Source organism: Phoenix dactylifera, chromosome 1, assembly GCF_051530095.1.
Source record: "Phoenix dactylifera cultivar Ajwa chromosome 1, Ajwa_hap1_PhDact_Kaust_v1.1, whole genome shotgun sequence".
Lineage (NCBI taxonomy): Eukaryota > Viridiplantae > Streptophyta > Magnoliopsida > Arecales > Arecaceae > Phoenix > Phoenix dactylifera.
The window spans coordinates 61,887,117-61,913,388 of record NC_143190.1 but is presented as its reverse complement, the minus strand read 5'-3'; the positions used below and the strand labels follow the sequence as shown (position 1 = coordinate 61,913,388).

Genomic DNA, 26,272 nt, shown 5'->3' with positions numbered 1-26,272 from the left:
TACATCTTGATGAGAGATCAGTTTTTAACTTTCAATTTAAGCTTGTATCGGTTACATCATGAGTCTTGTGCATGCAACTCGCATCACTGTTCAATGCATCCATTTCGAGACACATGGGATGCGCAACAACATTAAGAACGAAGAATTACAAGAGTAACAGGAGAACAACAAACAAGATCTTGGTGCATGAAGACCGGGCAATGGTAGTTAGCAGGTGTAGAAGACTGTAACATTGCGAAGGTTGCTCAACTCAACGGCCGTAAGGCAGCGAGAACGGCATGGGGAACTGTCGACTTACTTGACCATGGTACTGCATCATCTGTGTACCCGTACCTAAAGGCATGGCCCTCTGGTGGCTTCCTTGACCAGGCAATGGCAATTGCATCATCTCAGGACTCATGCCTGGCGGCATGGCCCCTTGTTGGCTGCCTTGGCCAAGCAGTGGCACCATCTGATGACTCATGCCTGGCGGCGGCAGGCCCAGCTGGCTTCCTCGACCTGGCAAGGGCACCATCTGAGGACCTACACCTGAAGGGACAGCCCCATGATGCACATACATTTGATTCTGCGGTTGGACAGGTAAAGGAGATACTTTGCCAGTTCCTGTATCCCAGCTTGCTGCAGGCTGAGGTTCCATTATTGCATTTGAAGGTAGATATGGACCACTGTTGTATGGAGGTGTCCCGCCAAGCATTTGAACTGGCTGAGGACCAAGAATCGAGGGCTGCTGGTTCAACAAGGCAGTGTTCCCTCCAGTGTAGTCTCTGCCTCGATCATTGTTAATCTGAATCAAGATAAGTCCATCCTATGTATTAATATGTTTTCCTTTCAGCAAGAGCCATTTTACATGCCACAGAAATCTCTAATTGACATTTTAAAGAGGTTGAAATTTATCTTGACTCTAAAGTCAAGCATTAAAAAAATATGTTAAGGATATCATCACCAGCTTAATACTTGGTGCGATTGCGAAAAATATCAAATCATGAGTTTCATGAAATAATGCTAGACATGCAATAAATCCTCACCATGCATTTCATAGGTTTACTGCACAATAACCTCAATATAAACACTACTCTGCAACATTAGCAGATGGATATATATAAAGATACAGAGTAAGCAGGGAAGATTTATTAAAGAACGCAACCATATATTTGGCAACCACAATCTAAGATGGTCCACCAGTAATTAATAGTCTACTGCAAAATTACCTAGATATGCTCTTAGATTTAAATGCAACTCCAAGTAATCTTCAAGGGAACTGAATGTCAGTTAATATCAAACCTTATAGGGGGAGGACACTAGGAATACCTTTGGCACGATAGCAAACATGAACCATGGGCCTGTATAACAGTCTCAACATGCACGTATCTGCTTTTGGGTTCATACTTCATGCATGACTACATGCACAGTTTTGTACACGCACAAACATGTATGCATGCATGCTTGCATGTACACACATATATGTAAACATGTCAAGTACCTAAATATTCCTCAAAAGTACAATGAAGCACAGCAACCAAACTACTTTGTGCACCGATACATTACCCTATACATAATATTGGAGACTGGAAGACACTATGCTAACCCCACATACCAGCCAGAGATGCAACAATTTCCCTAATGTCTAACCTGTCAGTTCATAAATGCTGACAGGTTATTGCTCCTGTAATTTCAACTTATGTCCAATGTAACACTGGTAAATTTTATGCAGTGGAAAGAATATTGGGATGGTTTCTCATGCCAATAGGATTAGGGTTGCGAGTAACTGCTTCTGTACTCCACCATACTGCTAGAAGCTATAAAGACAATTCAACAATCTTAGAGCTACAATTGCATACTGATTCAATTTTACCTTTACATTTAGATCGGTATGGCGTGAATATGTCAGATGAAGCTTGCAAAAACCTCCCTCATAGATACAGTGTCCTTCGAGGGCTTCCCTGGCAATCCTAGCAGTTTGAATGTCTGCAGTGAAAGCATAAAAACTAATAAATGACATCAAAAGAACCGCTCACATTGATCATCATGCACACATATTAACAAAATATTTTCAAGTAACACTTAAATTCCATATATAAATAAAAGAGGGAAAGGAATAATTATAACAACACAAAACTAAAAGGCAATCCCTCTAATCACAAAACCTGTTAGTTTGGCAACAAGAAACAGTAATGTGGTCAGTATTTGGAAAAAAAAGAAGTTATCATATATTTGAAGCAAAATAAGTGATTGCGAACAGCTAAGAAGCAAGATTAACAGGAAAAAAAGTAAAATTATTCTGAAGCAAAAGGGTCTAGTTATTCAGGATGCACCTTAATTTATAAGATAAGATGAAACCAAAAAACAGATGGGATGAAAAACCACCATTCAAAGACTGCAGAGTTTTCAGCTTCTGGATAAGCTCAAATGCTGGGAGCTCTTGCGAAGCCTAGATGTTGTACCAACAGATTAGCAACCTCTCGAGAAGCATGAATAACTTATTAAACAATAACATTCTTTTGTTGCGAAACATAATGAAAGAAGGAAAATGTTATTAATCGCACAGTTCTTCAGGCCCAAATGAACTTTGCCGCATATGATAGATTAGGAGCATTTAAAACAACTGAAAAAAAAGCCATTTGAGAATAACTAAAGCCATTCATACTTGTGCATTGATTTGAGGTCTCAGCCAGCAAATTAAATGAGTCATGCCAATAATTGATACTGAAATGTTCCGGCTAATAAATCTAGTTGCCAAATATTGGGATGTTATTCACCGTAGACAGCCAGGTCACTTCTAATGTTATCAACCAAGCATATGTTATTTTCACTTCCTGATGATACTCTAGAAAATCAAGGAGATAGCATTTTAGTTCAACTAGGGGAGATTTCCTGATATTGCAGAATTAACTGTGTAACCAATGATGATCCTATTATAGCCACATTGTGGGGAGATATTATTTACATAAAATTGTCATTAATTAATCAACATGCAAACAGAATATAATGTACTGAAATGCAACTTTCCTTGCATGCTTGCAAGAGAATAGAAAGAAGGCCCTCATGGAAAGCTGGCAAGAATAACTCTATAAGGAACACATTGAAGGTCATGGTTTAAAAGATTATCTACACAGCAAAGAACACTAGTCTATGTAGTGACTCTAAAATACATTCTCAATGATATCCTACAGAACACAAAACATCAGAGGTTATGTCAGAGTTGCTTTTTGATATTTACCAGGGTACTGAATTAGGGCCTGCAATCCAGCATTCTTCTCAAAAACAGCAATCTTTTGAACAGTACCAAATGCAGAAAAGACCTGTCAAAGAAAAGAAAAACAAAAATTAGTGGGAGTTGCATTTCAACATTCTTAATTTGATTAACTGATGGAAGGGCATGTTACCATGTGAAGAACATCAATGGTAATAGCATACTGCATATTTTCAACCGATGCAAGAAGAACATTGCTCTCTGGTTCTTGCTTCTTACCATCCTGATCAATACCAAGCTGCACAAATGATGGAGAAATTACAAGAACAATATATGGTATCAATCATGGGGTCAATAAATGATAAATAAATCACCTACTGTCAGTTGACTTGCCTGTCCACTACCATCAATAGCTGATGGAGCAACTGGAAGATAAGGATTTGTGTAGTCCCTGATGAAAATGGTATCAGTAACCAGAGACTCATTCACATGGTACAAGAGTAAAAAGGGAAACATACTAAAATCCATATAGTACAAGAGTTTAAAGGAGGGAGAGGGAGATCGCTCTGTGACTATGTGTGCATTTATTTGCTGATTCCTAGGAAAGAAGGAGAAATATAGGAAAAGAAATCTAATATTTCCAAACGCATGCAGAATTTATGGTATAAAATGTTGATTGAATAATTTTGCATGAAACCTAGAGCTTGACTGGTCAAAAAAAGGAAAAAAATACAATGGTAATGGAATCGCATAACCAAAATTATGGTTTCAGAATGACACTTGTTGTATAAACCAGCTTTTTAATAGTGAAATTATAGGAAGATACCGAACTGAAAATATGTGTCACACAACCTTATATAGCACTAATATGAAGCACGCTTATCTCTACATAGCTACCTGAATAGTTCAATATAGGAATGGTGATTAGAAGTACATGTATTTTTGTATGTCCATGTTCAAAAAAGATATGACAAAAAAATGTTTTAAAATCAGCACTAGAAATTCAAAATACCACTACTCCAATGATGTCTCAATATCGGCACATACTGGCTAAAGTTGCCAATATAAATCTGAACCTCAAATATGTGCAACAGGCAAATACAAAATGAGATATGATATTTCATATACCAAAACGCATGCAGGACTTAAGCTACAAATTAAGTCATCTCAGCATTAACATACCATGGAGAGAAAAGAGAATTTGATATATTTTAAGGAACTGAATAAATATCTGATTTATTGATTTCTGAATTGGAGATGCTTCAAAATCAACCTCAAGTTGAAATCTTCTCGCATGTTGACACAAGGCAAAAAAAAAAAAAAATTGGAATCCTAACACAAAATCTAGCCAATCTGGCTCATAGAGGTACTTCAAAGCCTTGCTCGAACAAGTTTGTGCAAAATTTTCTTAAAAGTTCTCTCAAAGAATCAATAAGGTGTTTTCATCCAAACAAAAAAAAAGAATCAGTAAGGTGTTAATTTTGGTTACCTGCTCCTGTGGCTCTGAAACTTGACATTCAAATCTGTATGTGCAGAAAAAGTTATCCTCAGGGTACAAGGCCCAACATGTTCTTGAAGCAAGTATCTGCACACACAAGCATAAGCACAAATTCATTTTGCTTTTTTATCCAGGCAATCTTACAAAGAGGCATATATAATTGCCTATTATACCTAGGAATACTCCTACCATCCAGGGCATTTTTTGCTGTAGATGCAGTTTCAGAATCAGAAAATTGAACTAGTGCCTATAGACAAGAAAATACATATATTACAACATAAACGAAATGGTCTAATATACTCATGGATTTGGATAGACCAGATATAATACCTGGAAACCAGCGGTTTTCTCAAAAGTAGCAATCTTATGAACAAATCCAAAAGCTGAGAAGACCTACAATGCCATATTTTTAAATTATCAAAAGGATTCAGTATACAACCTTGTAAAAGGTTAAAAAAAGATGTTTCTTTCCTTAACTTCACAAAAAGGGTCAGCACATATTTGCAGAAAAAATGGGTTGTGCAAAGTGCAAAACTTAATATATATAGATATTAGCATGGAAGTGCAAACCAAAGCAGCACATCAATGGAAGAGAGAAGATAAAAAAATAAGCATAAGAATGCCTTAAAGGATTGATGAGTATAGAACATGCGCACACAAAAAAAAAAGAATGCCCTGACCAGCTGATGCCAAAAAAAAAAAGAGGATCTGGCATGTTTCTTCACAACTTGTGGTTGGAGACTCATAACTGATCTTGTTGTTTGTTCCTGATGTCATAGATCTTTTTGATTGTGGATGGCCTGGCAGCAACAAGCCGCATACAATAATCAAATAAATACAACCAACTTCTTTTAAGAAGTGGAGAAAAGATACTAGAAAAGTTTACGAGCATAGTTTTTATGTGGAATGGAGATGTAAGAAAACCTTTGAAACGCACATAATAAGGATATCGGAACTTCAAGAAGCCAGATCAAGCTCCTTCAGTGGTACGAGGTTTTCCTTTAACTGAGAGTCAATTCCTCAAGTCAGACATTTCAATACACACCAATATACAGATCAGATCCCAGCACAGAATATATTGTTGCTTTTTTTTCCTTTTGCTTTTGGAGAAATAAGATACTCTTGTTATATCAATTTCCATCCTAGTGTTATTTGGTCATAGTTTCCAACAAACATCTGCTGAACAATTTTATAACTCTTTGTTCTTCATCCAGTTCTTCATGGTGCTTGCTTAACTCAGTAGAAATATCCACATATAACCAACATATCTCTGACCATAGACGGCAGAACAACCAAAACATTAAACTTATTCCTTACTTCACATCAGGTGTACCCTAGGGGCGTTATGCCCACGCATATCAACATGTTAGGTGATACACTTGCCATTTTTCAATGTCGAAATTCAGTTGACCAAATGAAATAATTCAGTCCTGCATGTGCCTTGGAACCAACTAATCTTCAGATTTTCTTGCCTTCCCACTCACGCCACTAATGATAGATGTTGCTGGTGGTCCAAACCGAGAACGATTGGCACAGCGGTGTGAACGGGATTCCGTCTGAGCTGCCTTGGTCGATGTTGATTGTGCTCCACCTTCCACCGGGAAACCTGCAAGCAAGCCTCGCACCACCACTGGGGTAGCGGGGGCCCTCCGACGATCAAGTCAGAGGAGATTGGAGGAGGAGGAGAAATGATAATAGCAAGCAAGAGAGTGCTCTGGAAGATATTGCTTACCCCCCTCCCTTCTCCCCCCAGCCGCATATATACCTGGCTGGGGGGTCTCTCAGGGGGGTTTGTCATCGTGGGGCGCGATGGAGTGGCCACTGACATGGCCGTTACAGGGCGTCGTGGAGCAGCGCTGGGTACGGCCATGACAGGGCGTAGTGGAGTTCCGCTTTGTACGGCTGATACAGGAGATCGTGGAACAGCATCGGATACAGCCGTTGCAGGGAGTAGTGGAGCAGGAGGCCTCGGCGTGCCTCTGGGAAGCAGCCTGTCGTTATCAAGAGATCTCCGACTCGGGGTCGGAGTGCTGGATCAGGGGGCAGCCGACTCGGGGTCGGGCTGCGGTGCTGAGGATATCCGACTTGGGGTCGGATTGCTAGATTAAGGGGCAGCCGACTCGGGGTCGGGCTGCGAAGCCGAAGATGTCCGACTCGGGGCCGGACTGCTGGATCGAAGGGCAGCCGACTCAAGGTCGGGCTGTGGAGCCGAAGATGTCCGACTCGGGGTCGGATTGCTGGATCAAAGGGCAACCGACTCGAGGTCGGGCTGTGGAGCCGAAGATGTCCGACTCGGGGTCGGATTGCTGGATCAAAGGACAGCCGTAGTCTTCATGGGCGCGCGTGCCGGTCACGTGGAGCATGGCGGCTTAGTTCCCCCGTAACAGTAGCCCCCCACTTCCGAGCCTGGAACCAGAAGGGGAACGGGTGAAGGGAGTGATGCTTCGAGATTGCCGCCATCCCTCGGAGAGGCGCGCGCGCTTCGAGCTCCCCGCCTTCTTTATGGCGTATGGCGGTTGTTGCTGACCTGGCAGTCTGAGGATTTCGGCGGACATCCTTCCTCAATGGTGTCGATTCGCCTTTGGGGCGCGAGCGACCCTTCGGCGGCCAGGCGTCCTCTGGCGTCATCGAGGCATCACCCGCCTTTCCGCCTATTTAACCGGGGGCCCTCCCCTGTCCGTCTTCCTCTTTACAGACATTTTCGAGTTTCCCCTTTGCGCTGCCGTTGTTGCCGTCGGACTGTTCGCTTGCTTCTCCTTTGACGCTCTCGGAGCCGTTCTTCCTTCTCTTCCGGTGAGTTACCCCATTCTTCTACTTAGGGCTCTCCATACTTTCTCCTTTTGTAGTAGTGTACCCCAGTCGTCCTGGCCTTTCCCCCCTTCTTGTCCCCGTCCTGACCGTAGGTTTATTGGCCATTAGGAATGGGCGAAGTGAGAGCAGACCACATTAAGTCGGAGCTGGTCGCCGAAGACTTAGACAAACTCGTGGCTCGGTACCACCTTCCCGAGGCCTGCAACGTTACGCTCCCGGGGCCTGAGGAGAGGATGTCCCATCCTCCTCCAGGGAAGATCGCCATCAATGAGGGCATTCTCCAGGCCGGGTTCCGCTTTCCCCCTTCGGACTTAGTCGTGCAGGTACTCCGGGGTTTAAGAGTTGCGCCGACGCAGCTGGTGCCGAACTCGTGGCGTGCCCTGACGGTCTTCCAGGTTCTCTGCCGCATGCACGAGATTCCCGCCACTCTGAATGTTTTTTGGGAGTTCTACAGCCTGAGTGGCCACCCCCAGGACAAAGGGTGGTGGTGCTTTGCGGCGCGGCGAGGGTGCGGCCTCGTCAAAGAGGCTCCTTCCTCCATTCACAGCTGGAAGGAGCGTTTCTTCTTCATCGATGTAGATCCCTCTTGGGAAATCAGGGCGACCTGGGAGACGCCGATGAAGTCCCCGATCGGCCTATCGAGACTGTCGAGGGAGGAATCCGATGGCTTGGCCGCCTTGAAGGGGTTGGTTGCCGAGGGCCAGCTCCCACCGGTGGCCCGCCTTATTTCCGAGGATACCTTGGTGAATGTCGGTCTGAGCTCGGTCCCCACCGACCGTGAGCCCGCCACCATTTCTTTTTTGACTCTTTTCTCCTCTTTCGTCTCGTTCTTTCCTTCGGTTTCTCAGCCCGACCATCTCGTTCTTGTTGCAGAGATTGACGACGTCATGCGGTCGGACAAGGGACCGGCCGTTGGTAGGTCGTCCCTACTGGAAGCGGTCCGGAGGAGGAAACGAGCTCCTCCGAGCGGGGCCCCGCCAGCGAAGAAGTCCCGCAAGGAGGTGCCTCCGACGCCGACCGACGAGTCCGGGCCCACCGATCAGGGAGACGCCGTGGGCACGGACCGGCAGCTGACGCTGTATCAGCCCTCCGGTGGTGAGACTGCCGCTATTCCGGAGGTATCATCCGAGCCCGCTCGAGACGGACGGGTCGGACGTGATCGGTCCCCGGCCCGGCCTTCGACTCAGCCGGCTCCTGATGATTCGAGGAGGGACGCGCCGAGGCCCCGGCCGAGCGAGGCCCTATCAATTCCTGGAGTGACCCCCGCCTCGAGCACAATCAGCAGGACTCTTCCCCAGGCGATGGATAAGGGTAAGGCTGCAGAACCACCATCCGGCTCCGGGGAGAAATCGGAGTCGGCCTTCACTACCGATGGCGCCCGAAACCTCATCGAAACAGTGCTGCTGGAGAAGGACCGTCGGCGGGTCCGGGAGTTGGGGGTCTCTGACGTCGGGGCTGCCAGCTGCGTCTGTCTCATGTCGGTGAGTGTTCTTCTGGCCGCTTTTCACCATTTATTAGCTCTGTTGTTCTCCGCCTGACGCCCTCACTTTTCCTATCTCTTAGCTCGCCCAGTACATGATCCGTCTAGAGGAGTGCTACAAGGAACAGGCGGGGCTTCAGGCGAAGGCCGAGGACCGACTGAAAGCAGTGGAAGAGGGAGGCCAGGCTGTGGCGGGCAGGACGACCGGGGACCTCGAGGCGAGGCTCCGGGAGGCCGAAGAGCGGGCACTCGGCTTCGCCGCCCTCGAGAAGCAACTGTTGGAAGCTCGGGAGCAACTCAAAGTCGCCTCGGGCCTCGAAAGCAGGGTTAAGAAGGCGGAGGAACGAGCTGAAAAGCAGTCCCGGAAGGTCGCGGACTATCGAGAGAGGTGGGAGAAGGCTCAGTGGTCTGCCGACAGCGCCCGCAACCGAACCCGGTCTCTTGAAGCCAAACTGGGCGAATTGGAGTCAGCCTTGGAGAGGTCCCGCGCGAACGACCAAGAGCTCCGTTCGCGCCTGGAGGAAGCTGAGGCCGCTCGCACTGCTGCCGAGGCAAAGCATAAGGAGGCTCAGGCTAATCTGCTGAGGGTCTCCTCCGAGGCTGAAGACCGGATTGTGGCGAAGGTCTTGGAGGCTAAGGCTCAGATTACGGAGCGAGCAGAGGCGGCGCTGGCCGAGAAGAGTGCGGAGATCGGGCGCCAGGCGGTACAGGCTTATCGTCAGTCCGCCGAGTTCACCCGTGATATGTCGGAGGCGGTACGGGCCTATCGTCAGTCTGACGAGTTCGTCCGTGACGCGTCGGACGCGGGGTCCGAATCCTTCATCTTAGGCTTCGAGGAGGGCCTGGCAAGGGTGTCGGCTAAGTACCCCGAAGTTGACCTGAATGGGATTTCCCTTCTCGACTCCTCTCCGGCGCCATCGCCTGCTGATTCTCCTACCGCCTCCCTACCCCCTGCGGACGAGCCCGACGCTCCCGACCCGGGGGTTCCTCCAAGCTGACCTCTTGTACCTTTCGTTGTCCTCTTTTTTTTTGTATGTCGGCGTTTTACCAAATTGTACGGGCCTTGGCCCTGAAACAATGAAAATTAATACAAGTCGAATGTTTCTTCATCTCGCTTTCGTCCTCCTCTTTTTTTCTTTTTAACTCTTGGCAGCGTCTTGCCGACTCCTAACTCAGGAAATTCTTCCGGCGCTAAGCCAGGCATCCGAGGGTTAGGCCTCAGGAAATTCTTCCGGCGCTAAGCCAGGCATCCGAGGGTTAGGCCTCAGGAAATTCTTCCGGCGCTAAGCCAGGCATCCGAGGGTTAGGCCTCAGGAAATTCTTCCGGCACTAAGCCAGGCATCCGAGGGTTAGGCCTCAGGAAATTCCGCTCGTCGGTCGGCCAAGGCTGGCGCAAGCCGAGGCGACCGGTCGGGGCTTCAGGCTAGTCTGGTCCCGGGATGGTCATCGGGTTAGCCTGGCATCCGAGGGCCGAGCCTCGGGAGATTCCGCTCGTTGGTCGGCCAGGGCTGGCGCAAGCCAAGGCGACCGGTCGGGGCTTCAGGCTAGTCTGGTCCCGGGATGATCATCGGGTTAGCCTGGCATCCGAGGGCCGAGCCTCGGGAGATTTCGCTCGTTGGTCGGCCAAGGCTGGCGCAAGCCAAGGCGACCGGTCGGGGCTTCAGGCTAGTCTGCTCCCGGGATGATCATCGGGTTAGCCTGGCATCCGAGGGCCGAGCCTCGGGAGATTCCGCTCGTTGGTCGGCCAAGGCTGGCGCAAGCCAAGGCGACCGGTCGGGGCTTCAGGCTTGTCTGCTCCCGGGATGGTCATCGGGTTAGCCTGGCATCCGAGGGCCGTGCCTCGGGAAATTCCGCTCGTTGGTCGGCCAAGGCTGGCGCAAGCCAAGGCGACCGGTCGGGGCTTCAGGCTAGTCTGCTCCCGGGATGATCATCGGGTTAGCCTGGCATCCGAGGGCCGAGCCTCGGGAGATTCCGCTCGTTGGTCGGCCAAGGCTGGCGCAAGCCAAGGCGACCGGTCGGGGCTTCAGGCTAGTCTGCTCCCGGGATGGTCATCGGGTTAGCCTGGCATCCGAGGGCCGTGCCTCGGGAAATTCCGCTCGTTGGCCATGCGCCTGTCGCTTGCAGCCCGACGGGGTTTCTCCGTGGCCAGCTGCGATCGTGTTTCTCCTCTTCTCCAAGCGTTGCCTGGGGAACACCAGAAGGGCATTAAACGCTAATTGATGCGTTACCTGGAAAATCGGATCGCCAGTTGCTGCTTGCGAGGAGTGTCAGTTAAGCGGCCGCGATGCGCGCGTTCTTCGAGGCGGACGCGACCTGGGCGCGAGCGGAGATATGTGGACCTAGGGGTACGTGCCACCCGGAGTGTCCTGCACAAAGAATGCGATTAAGGAGAATGACGCTTAGGAAATCGCGGGAAGATACGCCTCGAGAGCCAGAACGGCTCCGGATTCAATGCGTCCGCATTTATGGGGGCCACCCGCATCGGAACGACCGGGGGGCTGCAGTTTGGCTATAAATACAGGTGCAGGTGCGATGGAGTTTGCCAAGCCGGAGCTGTTCAAGTTGCCATGGATCGTGGACCTTCTCTCTGGCGCATGGCTGAGAGACTCCTGCCGAAGGAACGGGAGGCGCGCCCCTCGCGACTTCAGCCAACTAGCCGTTTCATCTGGGATCAACAAGGAGGTTCTCCCCGGCGGAACTCCGCTCTAGGCGTTTCATCCGGGATCACGTCTCCCCTCCTTGAAGTTCAGCCTCCCGATTGAGCTCTGCACCAGACGCTCGATCCGGGACCGCGCCTCCATATGCTCTTCTCCCACGTCTTCCTTCTCTCCTCTGACACTGGGGAGGATCGGAATATCCTTTGGAGGCGGCGTTCCCCTGGGGGCAGCGGCGGCTTCTCCAGCGGTGGTTCCTCGTCTTCTTCGTGAGGCGTCGCTGGTGCCTCCGGTTAGAAGCACCCACTTCCGGCGGGGTTGCAGCCGCTTCAGATGGAGGTTTCGGGATCCCAGATCTTCAGCTCCTCGGAGTCTCCACCTCTTCTTTACTTTCTTTACACCCTAATTCCCCTCTGGGAATTCCTTGTAATCACACGAGCACGCCGTTGTAACCAGAAATTATTGAAATGCAAAACGTTATACATTTTTGAACTGTCTTTCTGGCATCGTCGTTCTACTGGTAATACATCCGCAGGTTAGCGGAATTCCAGCTCCTTAGAATTTCTCGACCATCTAGGGCCTCCAACTGGTAGGAGCCAGGTCGGTTTACCCAGCGAACCTTATATGGGCCTTCCCAATTTGGCGCTAGCTTCCCACCTTCCGCAGGTCGAGATGCTTTAGCTCGCCTTAGCACCAGATCTCCGATTCTGAAAAGCTTCGGTCGGACCTTGGAGTTGTAATATCGGGCCACCCTCCGCTGATACATCGCCATCCGAACCTGCGCCATTTCCCTCGCTTCTTCCAAGAGATCCAGGTTCCCTCGGAGTTGTTCCGAATTGGCCTCGGGTCGGTGCGCGGCCACCCGAGGTGAGGGGAGTCCGAGCTCCACGGGGACAACGGCTTCCGTGCCATAGGTTAGGCTGAAAGGCGTCTCCCCGGTAGGGGTCCGATGCGTGGTCCGATACGCCCAAAGGACATTCTCGAGTTCTTCGACCCAAGCTTGCCCCGTCCGACCGATTCGCGCTTTGATTCCTTGGAGGATTGTCCGATTTGTGACCTCGGCCTCGCCGTTGGTTTGGGGATGCGACACAGATGTGAACCGATGCTCGATCCCGAACTCCTCGCAGAAGTCACGGAAATGCTTGTTGTCGAACTGTCGCCTATTATCCGAGATGAGGACCCGAGGTACCCCAAATCGGACAATGATGTTCTTCTTCACGAACTTCCGGACTTGCACCTCCGTGATAGTGGCCAGCGGCTCTGCCTCCACCCACTTGGTGAAGTAGTCGATTGCAACAATCAAAAATTTCCGCTGAGCTGAAGCGACGGAGAATGGTCCGAGGATATCCATTCCCCACTGGGCGAAGGGCCAGGGTGCAGTGATCGGCGCCAAGGGGACAGAAGGGACTCTCTGAACGTTGGCGTGGCGCTGGCAGGCGTCGCATTTCCGCACATGATCCTTTGAGTCCTCCAACAAGGTAGGCCAATAATAGCCTTGCCTCATGATCTTATGCGCCAAGGACCTAGCCCCCAGGTGCGATCCGCAGATGCCTTCGTGGACTTCGCTGAGGGCGTAAGCCGCTTCCGAGGGGCGGAGGCACCTTAAGAGGGGGGCGGTGAACGAGGTCCGATACAGCCTCCCTTCATAGAGTACGTAGTGGGCGGACTTCATGACGAGTCGCCGAGCTTGATCTTCGTCCTCTGGGAGGATTCCTTCGGCGAGGTAGGCGACGAGCGGGTCCATCCAAGATGGCTCCGGATCAATCGCCATCACCGCTCCGGCCTCGCCGATGCTCGGGGCATCCAGGGTCTCCAGGTAGATCGCCCTCGACAAGTTGTGCGCGTCTGCGCCCACCAAGCGGGACAGCCTGTCGGCCCTGGCATTTTCGCTTCTTGGGACCTGCTGAATGTCAACACTGCCGAGGTCGGGAATGAGTGCTTGCACCTTCCAGACATAGCTCTGCATGGTCGGGCTCCGAGCCTCGAACTCCCCTCGGACCTGCCCGACCACCAGCTGGGAGTCGGTGAAGACCTTCAAACGCCGGATGCCGAGCTCCTTGGTGAGTTTGAGTCCTGTGACTAGGGCCTCGTATTCCGCCTCGTTGTTGGTCACTGGAAATCCGAACCTCAAGGCATACTCGGCTATCACTCCATCGGGACTGGTAAGGACCAGCCCGGCCCCTCCACCTTCGGGGTTCGACGACCCATCAATGTGAAGCGTCCAGATTGGGAGGTCGAGGCTGGGTGTTTCCGGCGGCCTAGGTTCCGCCTCCTGCACAGTGCACTCAGCGAGGAAGTCCGCGAGCACCTGGGCCTTGATGGCGGGTCGGGGCTGGTAGCGGATGTCGAACTCACCAAGTTCTACTGCCCACTTCACCGGCCGTCCCGCATTCTCAGGATTGCTGAGGATCTGCCGCAGTGGTTGATCGGTCAAGAGGGTGACAGGATGAGCCTGGAAATAGGGGCGAAGCCTCCTGGCCGCGGTGAGCAGCGCGAAGGCGATCTTTTCCGCCTTCGTATACCGCGTCTCGGCATCCCGTAGGACCCGGCTGATGTAGTACACAGGCTTCTGGAGCTTTGCCTCTTCCCGAACCAGTACTGCGCTGACTGCGGTTGGGGAGACCGCCAGATAGAGGTAGAGCATCTCCCCCTCTTGCGGCTTGGACAGCAGGGGAGGAGACGCCAAGTACTCCTTGAGTTGGTCGAATGCCACTTGACATTCGGCCGTCCAAAGGAAGTCTTTCGGGCGCTTCAACACCTTGAAGAACGGTTGGCAGCGTTCGGCCGATTTTGCCACAAATCGTCCGAGCGCGGCGACCCTCCCAGCGAGCTCCTGAACCTCCTTCACTTTGGTCGGAGGGGACATATCTTGGATGGCCTTGATTTTGTCCGGGTTGGCCTCGATCCCCCGCTGGTTGACAATGAAACCGAGGAACCTCCCGGCCGAAGCACCAAAGGCGCACTTCGCTGGGTTCAGCTTCACGCGAAACTTCCGCAAGGTGGCGAAAGTCTCCTCCAGATCCGCAATGTGCTGGTCCGCATGGCGACTCTTCACCAGCATATCGTCCACGTACACCTCCATGTTCCGGCCAATCTGCTCCTTGAAGATTTTATTGACGAGGCGCTGGTAAGTGGCGCCAGCATTCTTCAGACCAAAAGGCATTACCTTGTAACAGTACAGCCCCCGGTCTGTTATAAAGGCAGTTTTCTCCTCGTCCTGTGGAGCCATCATTATTTGGTTGTAGCCGGAGAAGGCGTCCATGAAAGACAGCAGCTGATATCCGGAAGTCGCGTCGACCAGTTGGTCTATCCGTGGAAGCGGAAAGCTATCCTTGGGGCACGCCTTGTTCAGGTCGGTGTAGTCGACGCACATCCTCCACTTCCCGCTCGCCTTCCGGACAAGTACGACGTTTGCCAGCCACTCAGGGTAGCTCACCTCCCTTATAAAGCCTGCATCCAAGAGTTTGTCTACCTCCTGGTCGACCACCCGGATCCGATCCGGGGCACAGTGTCTCTTCTTCTGCTTCACTGGTCGGTGGGTCGGGTCGACGTTGAGGGCGTGAGAAATGACCTCCGGGTCGATCCCAGGTACATCGGCCGCCGACCAGGCAAATACATCAGCATTGGCTCGGAGGAATTCCACTAACCTGAGCCGAGCTTCCGAGTCGAGGTTGGCACCGACCCGGACCGTACGGTCCGGGCGACCCTTTTCAAGGGGAACTTCGATCACACCCTCGGCCGGCTCCCCGTGCCGCAAAGCCACCTCGTCTCTGGCGTCAAGGGACTCGACGCTTAGGGCCTCCACGGGCTTCTTCCCTTTGAGAGTTGCTAGGAAACATTGCCGTGCGGTCGGTTGGTCACCTCGGACCTCTCCAATCCCGGCCGCCGTGGGGAACCGCATTAGCAAATGGTATGTAGAGACTACCGCGCGAAGGGCGTTCAGTCCGGGTCGTCCGAGGATAGCGTTGTAGGCCGAGGGAACACGGACGACCAAGAACCCGAGCCGCACCGTGGCTTCTGCGGGTGCAACGCCCGCAGTCACAGGCAGCTCAATGACACCTTCGGCCGAGATAGCGTCTCCAGTGAATCCTATGAGGGGGGTGGATGTTTTGTGCAACACTTGTCGGGACAAGCTCATCTTTTGGAAGGCCTCGTAAAACAAAATATCAGCTGAGCTTCCACTATCCACAAGAACACGCCTTACATCATAGTTCGCCATAGTGAGGGAGATCACCATGGCATCATCATGGGGGGTCTGAACCCCCTTTACATCCTCATCACAAAAAGTGATTACATTTCCGACCCGCTGCCTCTTCGCGACGGCCACCCCTGATGCTTCCACCGAGCCCCCTGCGTTCCTCACGGACCGAGAACGGCCCCCAGTGATGGTGTGGATTACGCCCGCGACGGGTCGATTCTGCTCCCGAGGCTCCTGAGGGGCCGGGTCGGCCGGACGCGGGTCTGCGGGGGGACGTCGGTCGTTTACATATCGACCGAGACGCCCTCGGCGGATGAGAGCCTCGATCTCGTCCCGAAGCTGGAAGCAGTCTTCGGTGTCGTGGCCGTGGTCTCGGTGGTACTCACAGTACGCCCGAGAGGGCCTCCTCCCAGGGATTTTCTTCATCTGCCTCGGGACCGGGAGGTTCTCCCGCCCCTTGACCTCCATAAGGATCTGGGCCCGGGGGGCCAGGAGTGGGGTGTACCGGTTGAAGCGTCGATGCGGAGAACGAGGGCGTGGGACGCCGTGGTTCCTCGCCGGTGACGGGCTTCTGCGCCGATGTTGAGGCGTCGGGCTCCTCCTCTGGGGTGCCTCTTTTCGCCTTTTCTTCCCGAGCTTTAGAGGGGCCTCGGCGGCCTCCTTGTTCCGGTGGGCGGCTGCCTCCTCGGCGTCTGCATACTGGTTCGCCCGAGACAACAGCTCCGGGAAGCTCCGCGGCAGGCGTTTGTCCAGGGAGAAGGTGAGTCTGCCCTTCCGGAAGCCACGCTTCAGGGCTGAGAGAGCCACCTCCTGGCTCAGGTTCCGGACCTCCAATGTAGCCTTGTTGAAGCGGGTAAGGTAATCCCGCAGGCTTTCTCCCTCGTTTTGCCGGACATCAAAGAGGGAGTCGGAAACCAATCGCCGCCGGCTACTGACGGCGAAATGGCTGATGAAGAGGCGAGTGAACTGGTCAAAGGACTGGATAGAGTCAGCCTCCAGGCCGGCGAACCACGCCCTGGCTGGGCCACGGAGGGTCGCCGGGAAAGCCTTGCAGAGGAGGGGATCTGATGCTCCATGGAGGAGCATAAGAGTCCTGAAACTCTCCACGTGATCCCGCGGGTCCGCCGCCCCGTCATAGGGCTCGATCGCCGGCATTTTGAATCCCGGCGGATTTGGGGTCCGCAGGATCCTCGAGGCAAGCGCCGGTTGGGAGGTGATCTCCAAGTCGGCGAAGAGATCTTTGGAGTGGCCCTTCAGGACCTGGAGTTGTCTGTGGAGATCGTCCACCCGCCGGTCCAGGGAGCGCGACCGGTGGGTGGGAGACAAGGAGCGGCGCGAGGGGGACCGACTGGAGTGCGGGCCCCTCGAGGACTGGGGGGTCGGAGAACGCGCCCGGGTCCGCCTCTCGTACCCCGCGCAGCTTCGATGAGAAGGTCCTGGCAGAATGGACCGTGCTCGAGAACCTTCCTCGCGCCGGCGCTCCTCCCCATGGGAGAGGAAGGAGCGCGGGTTGAGGAAGACAGGTGAGCGCTCGGGGGGCAGCGGCTCCTGGGCCCGCTGTGGCGCTCGAGACATCACACCCTGCAGGTTCTGCACTGCCTCCGCGAGGGTGCGAACCTGCTGGGCTAACTGGTCGAACTGAGCGGCTTCGACCATCTGAATGGGGGGTGGAATGGTGGAGTGTTGCTGAGAATGTGTTGGAGACGCAGCGGCCTCCCGGCCGGAGGCGCGAGAGGCCCCGCGACCGGAGGCATTGGAAGCTCCACGACCACCTCGCCGTGCCATTACGATCGCTCTGAGATCAGGCCCTCCTTCTAGCGCCAACTGTTGCTGGTGGTCCAAACCGAGAACGATTGGCACAGCGGTGTGAACGGGATTCCGTCTGAGCTGCCTTGGTCGATGTTGATTGTGCTCCACCTTCCACCGGGAAACCTGCAAGCAAGCCTCGCACCACCACTGGGGTAGCGGGGGCCCTCCGACGATCAAGTCAGAGGAGATTGGAGGAGGAGGAGAAATGATAATAGCAAGCAAGAGAGTGCTCTGGAAGATATTGCTTACCCCCCCTTCTCCCCCCAGCCGCATATATACCTGGCTGGGGGGTCTCTCAGGGGGGTTTGTCATCGTGGGGCGCGATGGAGTGGCCACTGACATGGCCGTTACAGGGCGTCGTGGAGCAGCGCTGGGTACGGCCATGACAGGGCGTAGTGGAGTTCCGCTTTGTACGGCTGATACAGGAGATCGTGGAACAGCATCGGATACAGCCGTTGCAGGGAGTAGTGGAGCAGGAGGCCTCGGCGTGCCTCTGGGAAGCAGCCTGTCGTTATCAAGAGATCTCCGACTCGGGGTCGGAGTGCTGGATCAGGGGGCAGCCGACTCGGGGTCGGGCTGCGGTGCTGAGGATATCCGACTTGGGGTCGGATTGCTAGATTAAGGGGCAGCCGACTCGGGGTCGGGCTGCGAAGCCGAAGATGTCCGACTCGGGGCCAGACTGCTGGATCGAAGGGCAGCCGACTCAAGGTCGGGCTGTGGAGCCGAAGATGTCCGACTCGGGGTCGGATTGCTGGATCAAAGGGCAACCGACTCGAGGTCGGGCTGTGGAGCCGAAGATGTCCGACTCGGGGTCGGATTGCTGGATCAAAGGACAGCCGTAGTCTTCATGGGCGCGCGAGCCGGTCACGTGGAGCATGGCGGCTTAGTTCCCCCGTAACAATAGAATATTTTCATGATTTGATATTTTGTCATGTTATCTTGTGCAATTGATAGACTTAACATATAGAAACCTGCTAAAAAGGAATAGAAAGAGATCTCAGAGCTTGCTTCATGTTACGGGGGAACTAAGCCGCCATGCTCCACGTGACCGGCACGCGCGCCCATGAAGACTACGGCTGTCCTTTGATCCAGCAATCCGACCCCGAGTCGGACATCTTCGGCTCCACAGCCCGACCTCGAGTCGGTTGCCCTTTGATCCAGCAATCCGACCCCGAGTCGGACATCTTCGGCTCCACAGCCCGACCTCGAGTCGGCTGCCCTTCGATCCAGCAGTCCGGCCCCGAGTCGGACATCTTCGGCTTCGCAGCCCGACCCCGAGTCGGCTGCCCCTTAATCTAGCAATCCGACCCCAAGTCGGATATCCTCAGCACCGCAGCCCGACCCCGAGTCGGCTGCCCCCTGATCCAGCACTCCGACCCCGAGTCGGAGATCTCTTGATAACGACAGGCTGCTTCCCAGAGGCACGCCGAGGCCTCCTGCTCCACTACTCCCTGCAACGGCTGTATCCGATGCTGTTCCACGATCTCCTGTATCAGCCGTACAAAGCGGAACTCCACTACGCCCTGTCATGGCCGTACCCAGCGCTGCTCCACGACGCCCTGCAACGGCCATGTCAGTGGCCACTCCATCGCGCCCCACGATGACAAACCCCCCTGAGAGACCCCCCAGCCAGGTATATATGCGGCTGGGGGGAGAAGGGGGGGTAAGCAATATCTTCCAGAGCACTCTCTTGCTTGCTATTATCATTTCTCCTCCTCCTCCAATCTCCTCTGACTTGATCGTCGGAGGGCTCCCGCTACCCCAGTGGTGGTGCGAGGCTTGCTTGCAGGTTTCCCGGTGGAAGGTGGAGCACAATCAACATCGACCAAGGCAGCTCAGACGGAATCCCGTTCACACCGCTGTGCCAATCGTTCTCGGTTTGGACCACCAGCAACACTTCATATTCTTGGCAATTCAAATTTGATTTAGTTTTCATGCACTAAAGAGCTTCAAAATCAAAACTAACTGTAAAACATTTTATACTGACTTGAAATTTGGAGTTGTTTATATTGGCACAATTTAAACACATTATATATGGGTAATTTAGTTTAGTTGATAATTATCTACAGCAAATCTAAGGGCCTGTTTGGCTAAATACAGTAGGATAGAACAGAATTGGGGAGCCACAAGGAAGGAGGGAAGGGGCATGAGAGGAAGGAAAGAGAATGCGGGGGATTAGCATGCTGCTCCATGCAGGATTCTTCCCAGTGGGAGCGAACTGTGCAACCCCCATGCTCGCCCCTCTCACCCCCCATGTGGCTCCCCAATTCTGTTCTATCCTACTGTATTTAGCCAAACAGGCCCTTAGATTTGCTGTAGATAATTATCAACCAAACTAGATTACCCTTGGGGGGGGGGGGGGGGGGGGTGGTTGGATTCTTGCGCAAAGGATGAGAGATAGAGAGAAGAGAAGAAAGAAAACAGCCCTAAAAGTCCAAAAGGATAGGAGGAAAAGGGTGAAGGGCCAACTTAAGCAAAGGGAGAAGAGACAAACACACGTGTTTTCCCCCGATGCAGTAGGCTACAACTGAGGATGTTTCCCTGATATGGGCCTGCTGATCTATTTAAATTCAAGTGAAAGAACAACCATAAGCTGCTCATTGAGAAGTCTATCATACCATTATCATCCTATAAATGAAAATGAGCAATTATAAACAATTAAGCCTCGTGCCACTCATAACAAGAAAGCTCGAGATATTCTTACCAGGTGCAGAACATCAATGCTGACATCACCCGCTTCAACACCCTCAACTGTCACTAGCAATATGTTGCTTGGAACATCTGCCGTAGTTTTGTTATTGACGATTTCTTGCCTGTTGGAATATTGGAGGTAGACAGTTTTCCCACGTACCTCTGCTGGTTCCGCAGATGAAGCAAAATATGAAATCATTGCAATTGCTTGATTTAAATCTGCCTGCAAGAAGAAAACATGAGCACAGAAGGGAAAGTCAGTCAGCCTGAACCAAACAAGGACATTAGAGAATGGTGATAACTGCCCCATACTCACAAATTCAATAAATGCCTGATTCCGGTTAGCTCCTACATTGCACTTTGTATTGACAATCTTGCCAAATGGCTTTCCTAATTCAATTAGCTCTTCCTCAGTACACTCCCATGGCAGATTTCTCAGATGAATTACTTTAGATGGTGGTTGGGCATTGCGGAACTGGGGCTGACTAGAGACAGAAGCCATCACGTCTCTTCTGCAAATGAGGCAACTGTAGTTTACATGTTAACATTCAACAAAATGAAACCATATTAGTGCTTCTATGCATGTCCTTTCCTTCAAAGATATCTCTAACTTGATAATACATAAAACTGACTTTTCATCAAAAAAGAGAAAAGAAAATAGAATGTTTTAAAAACAATAACATCGTAAGCTGGGCAATCTTGGTTTCTGTCCAAACTGAGATTATCTTTCTGTCTTAACTGAGATTAATCTCAGATACCAACTGACAGCTACTCATTTTAGCTTCTTTGGCCTTGGGTTGGTATCAAGAAAGATTAGAGGTTGGCCTGATTTACACTTGCAGTGTGGCAAATTGGACCATTTGGATTCAACAATAGGCTTTCTTAGGAAAGAAGCAAAACCGACCTTCGAGATGTTGAAGGATTTGCTTTTCTTATTTAGGCCCCATTTGGGGGAGCTGTTGGCAGTAGAGCTTTTGGAAGTAGAGCTGTTGGAAGTAAAGCTTTCTAAAGTAGAGCTTTTATAAAAACTTGTTTGTTGTTTGGTAACTATATTTCTAAAGTGCTGTAGCACTTTAACATGTGTTTGGTAAACAAACTGAGAAAGTACTTTTGTATGATAAAATTATCATAAAAGACCATGCATAGTATTATACAACAGAGCATAATAAAATATAACATATATTAATACATAAATATATGATATAGTATAATATTACTATAATGTAATATAATATTATTATAATATAGTAATATAACATTGTATACTATAGCATAATAATTTAATATAATATTAAATTATTTAACATAACATATCAATGTATTATGATATAATGTAGTATAATATTATATTTATAGTATAATACAATAATAAAGGTACAAAATATTATAATTATTAGCATACATTAATTTTTCATAATATAACATAATATTAAATTATTTAACATAACAAATTAATGTATTATGTTATAATGTAATATAATATTATATTTATAGTATAATACAATAATAAAAAACAAAAATATCTTTTCTTGCACGGAAGAGAGTCTGATCCACGGTTAGGGCTTTCTGTTAGGGCTCCAACAAATTTTTAGGTTTATAAAGGGACAAAGGATGTAATTGTTATATTTCATTATGGATATTTTAGTCCAAAAACTAGCTTCCAAACAAAGCTCAAAACAGCTTCCCAACAAAACTCAAAACAGCTTTTTTGAAAAGTTCCAAAATGGAGCTTCTCCCAAAAAGCTGTTTTTAGCTTTCTAGAAAAGCTAAAACAACTTTCCAAAATTTTTACCAAACACCTTTTTTTCATCCAAAAGTGCTTTTGGAGGGCCAAAAACTGCTTTTGGGCCCTCCAAAAGCTCTCCTAAACAAGGCCTTAGTGACTTGACTACTTTTGCTCCTTCTGCACAGAAGGCTTCCTTTGCCTCTTCCTCGCTTTAAGCTTTACAAACAATCTCTTCCTTTGCTCCTCCGTTTTTTTCCATATCTTTTCTATGTGTCTTTTGGTACCACTTGGGGTCACCTTTGTATTCCTCCCTTATTTACTTAATGAAAATGATTAAGCTATGCCTAATATTTCACTCAAAAAAAAAAACATAAGGACCTCAAACACATAAGGACGATGGCAATATTGCTCATTTGCAAGCTGTCATATGACACATTACTAGATAAAATTGATTGCCACCAGTATTTATTTCAGTATGTATACATGTTAACGTCAATAAGGATTTGTCGAGCATCTATTTTGTAATAAGATAGACAACTAGAATAAAATAGAATCACAATTCCAATTCATATTTATCAATTATGTTGTGTATGGAGCATTATTTGAGAACAAAAAAGATCCATTTTAGTGGTGTTTCCATTAGCAATGAATCGCCAATGCTGCCACCGCTACCGCGACCACCACCAACCAAGCCTTTTCCCCTCAATTATGGGATCAGCTATAGAGCACTCAAAGTTGAAAAGTCTAGCCAGACTGACCGGATTTTATGACTGCTGTGAACTTGACATCAACCCTCTAAAAATCAACCCTCTAAAAATTGATGTCAAAGTCTTAGCCAACGCAAATCTAGGCAAGAGAGGGGCTTGTCATGAAACTTACATGTCTACTTCACAGTTGGGGAAATCTACTTTATCAGTTGCAGTCCAAGCTTGTACCAAACAAGGAGCAACCATCCAAAGTCCTCATAATCTTTGAAGGAGTCCAGACAAAGAGGGGAGGGAGACAACTTTTTACGTAGGAAGTTGTGTTCATCTCAAAGGCACAAATAACCCAAAGAGGCAAATCAAAAGCAACCCCAAAAAGATTAAAATGGATGAAGCCGGAAAAGTATCTCTCCCGAGGAAGCATTGATTAAGCTAACAATTTATGGATGCATTCCCAATCACCACTCAGAGTTGAAATACCTATGCTGAATTTGGACATTATTAAAGACATCGCAATCTAATTTTTGGTATGATATTTCTGTGTGATGTCGTAGGTAGATATATATGTGCAGAAAGTTTCCTATGTAAGGAGATGAAGAAAACAATCAGCAAAAAACAGTAATCTAAAAAGATAAAACAGTAAGGTCATGGAAGGCAATACGAAGATTATCTTTTCAACATCGCTAATCTGGATCTTTAACAAGGAATTAGAAAATAATAATCCTTTCATATTGTTTACACAGGTAAGGTTGAGGCTAGTAATGAGCCATTGTCATAGCTATTATAAACCTTCCAAATATGGCCTATGTAAGTATCACCTTCCAGATATGGGCTATGTAAGTATCTAGCTTGCCATTTGTCCAGTGATGATCCACAATTTTCCATTTTCTCAACTATGATAATACCAATTGAGGCATAATGTTTCAGATTTTTAAACTTTAAGATCTTGATATAGATGTCAATGAATAAAATTTATCTGCCCCAAATCAAAAAGAAAGTCCATCTGACCATTTTAACTTACCTTTCTTAGATATCATAGCCCCCACTATTCATTTCCCAAGAAAGCATTTATTCCTTGGTCTCATTTCTCTAACTCCCAATATCTCTTCTCTTTACCTGGAGAGACTAATGTGCCAATTAACAGATAAATGCATTAATATGCCAAAAAGATGCATATACTAATAGGTTACTATACTAATATACTTTCAAAGAACAATTGAACAATTGACGACAGGCGTGACCATCATTATTCCTCCAACACCGGCAAAAGGTTTGATGAAATTTCACAAATATTAAATATTTATCCTTTTATATTTAGTGCATGCACATTAGCCAAGTTGTCAACTAAATTCTCATATAACTTCCTCAAAAAATTGAACTTCAATGAGTTGATCCTATCAAATCAGGGCATAAATTGTTCCAGATTACGTAGTGGGAAGGGTTAATTTGATGCAATGTAACATAATCGAGACTTCCCCTTTTTGATCAACAAAGGCAAATAAATTACTGAACATATGCCTTATTTATGATGAAAAACTCTGTCAAGAGAGAAGCCAGGCATTCTTTCCTGGTTCCTAAGTACCAAGAAATAGCTTATACTTTACACCTTATTCCTAAACTAATTCTTCAACAAAAATAGATTAACAAGTTATCGGCATATTCTACAAAAAGCTTGTCCTCTTTTCCTCTCCCCGCTCGATCTCTGGATTAAACATTTTGACGCTGATTATCTCGTATACAGCAGCAGCAACTGAAAAACTAAAAAAAGAAAAAAAAAACAAAAAAGGGGGGAAAATCCAATCTTGTCGATACGGCGACACTTGGGGTCCCAAGAAGAACGATGTGCATAAATAATTTCACAAAACAAAAATTCTATTACAAAACCCATGGTGCCACCAGAAATATACAAAAGAGAAATCAAATTCATAAAGAAGGCGTCAAAACGGAAAAACAAAATTCTCCCACCGGTTGCAAGATCAAACCGGAAGCATAACACGAAGACTCCGAAGAAAAAACAAGAAATAAGACAAATTATGTTAAAAGATAAGGAATGAGCGCCACCTGAAGCGGATCTATAGCGGGCTTCAAGAGAGAGGGAGAGATCGGGAGAACGACGGAAGGGTAAGTCGAGGGAATCTTGAATCCCCTTTCGTTCTTGCTGTGGTTTCCCGAAGGGCTTCGGGTTAGGGTTTGCTATTTTAATTTTTTAGAGGGTTGATAACGATGGCCGTACGACGCCCGTTTGGCCGAGCTGCTGTTTTTTTTATTTTTTTTATTTTTTTATTTTTTTATTTTGGTAAAAGATAGGAGGGGAGGGGTCTCCCTTTCTATAGCAGCCTCCACTGGGCTCCTTTCCACCAGAAAATGTTCGATATAGATGTAAATTTTCGTGTGCCCTCCCCAACTCATGGAAAACCCCACTGGGCCATCCACGTATGAGTATGTCACTCCAGCGCCACCTCAATACTGATGGAAAGAAAGCATATCCACACAAAGCCATCCGGGAGTAAGGGCATGCAGTCTCCTAATTTAATCGACGCCCGCGCGTTTCGAATCCGGACAACTCGGGTAAAGTCCAAGCCCTCTTACCACCAGGCTATCACCTTGGTGGCTTGGCCAAGCTTTTAGAAAGTATTATGCGGCCATCTAAAAATACTTGAATGTTATAACAGTGTTTGATAAAAAAATCAAAAAATTATTTTATTTTTGCGGAGAGCCGAGAAGATCTATTTAAAAAAAAAAAATAAAGCTTCTTTTCAAAAATACTTTTTAACCAATATCGAAAAATTATTTTAATTTTAACAAAAAAAATTGATGACCAAAATGCCCACCAACAAATTTTATTATTACATCTTATATCATATCATATCATGATATATTATTGTACTATAAATATAATATAAGATAATAGTAAATTAATAATATATTTTGTTATATTACATTATATTATATTATACTATTATAATAGTATAATATATTATATTATTGTAGTAATACATAATTATAACATAATATATTTTTATATTTTATTATAAGCATAATATTACATATTATTACAATCGTAATTTTATATTATTATTATAATAATAGTTATATTATAATAATATAAGATATTAGTATAACAATAATATTATAATATATGATTAATAATATAAAAAATTATATAATAATATTTAATAATAATATAATATTATTATACTATATTACAATATAATTTATTAATAAATTAGATTCTAATCCGTTATATTATATTATATGTTATAATTATAATAATATTATATTATATTGTAATAATATTGTCCTATTAATAATACATTACTTTATTATATCGTCTCATTATATTATTATGCTATAGTATTCAATATTATATTACACTATATTATAATAATATTATACGAAATAATAATATTTTTATATATAATAATAATATATAGTATTATATTATATTACACTTCACCATATAATATTATGTAATATTCTTTATTGTCAGTTTACAATACTAAAAATACTT

The 26,272-nt window shown here is 48.0% G+C and overlaps 1 protein-coding gene across 14 annotated transcripts; it reads right to left on the bottom strand.

The window, feature by feature from the left end:
• Positions 1–25,018, bottom strand: LOC103722164 (polypyrimidine tract-binding protein homolog 2). Of its 14 annotated transcripts, none has more exons than XR_015972124.1 (12): positions 24,823–25,001; positions 20,648–20,858; positions 20,345–20,554; positions 5,019–5,081; positions 4,862–4,935; positions 4,680–4,775; positions 3,584–3,641; positions 3,384–3,488; positions 3,218–3,299; positions 2,313–2,428; positions 1,853–1,965; positions 1–784 (listed from the first exon to the last, which is right to left on the bottom strand). XR_015972124.1 is itself a non-coding variant. In XM_026810423.3 (12 exons), exons 3-12 carry the CDS (start codon positions 20,831–20,833, stop codon positions 251–253), a joined length of 1,536 nt encoding a protein of 511 aa, XP_026666224.3. In that variant the 5' UTR covers positions 20,834–20,858; positions 23,783–23,886; positions 24,823–24,954; the 3' UTR covers positions 1–250. The 14 variants fall into 14 exon arrangements, 11 of the variants coding, with proteins under 11 accessions (XP_026666224.3, XP_088564990.1, XP_026666227.3 ...); XR_015972123.1 differs by having other exon boundaries at positions 3,569–3,641; positions 24,823–24,961; XR_015972127.1 differs by having other exon boundaries at positions 20,648–20,843; positions 24,823–24,957.
• Positions 25,019–26,272: the final 1,254 nt, after the last annotated feature.

Bases quoted from the DNA above. Each gene is read 5' to 3' on its own strand.
- LOC103722164 (XM_017846427.4), bottom strand. From the start codon at position 20,833: ATGGCTTCTGTCTCTAGTCAGCCCCAGTTCCGCAATGCCCAACCACCA. The intron at 20,555-20,647 runs GTGAGTATGGGG...TTCTTCTTGCAG, and splicing joins ATCAGGCATTTATTGAATTT to GCAGATTTAAATCAAGCAAT. The intron at 1,966-3,217 runs GTAAATATCAAA...CTTTCACTGCAG, and splicing joins GGCCCTAATTCAGTACCCTG to ACATTCAAACTGCTAGGATT.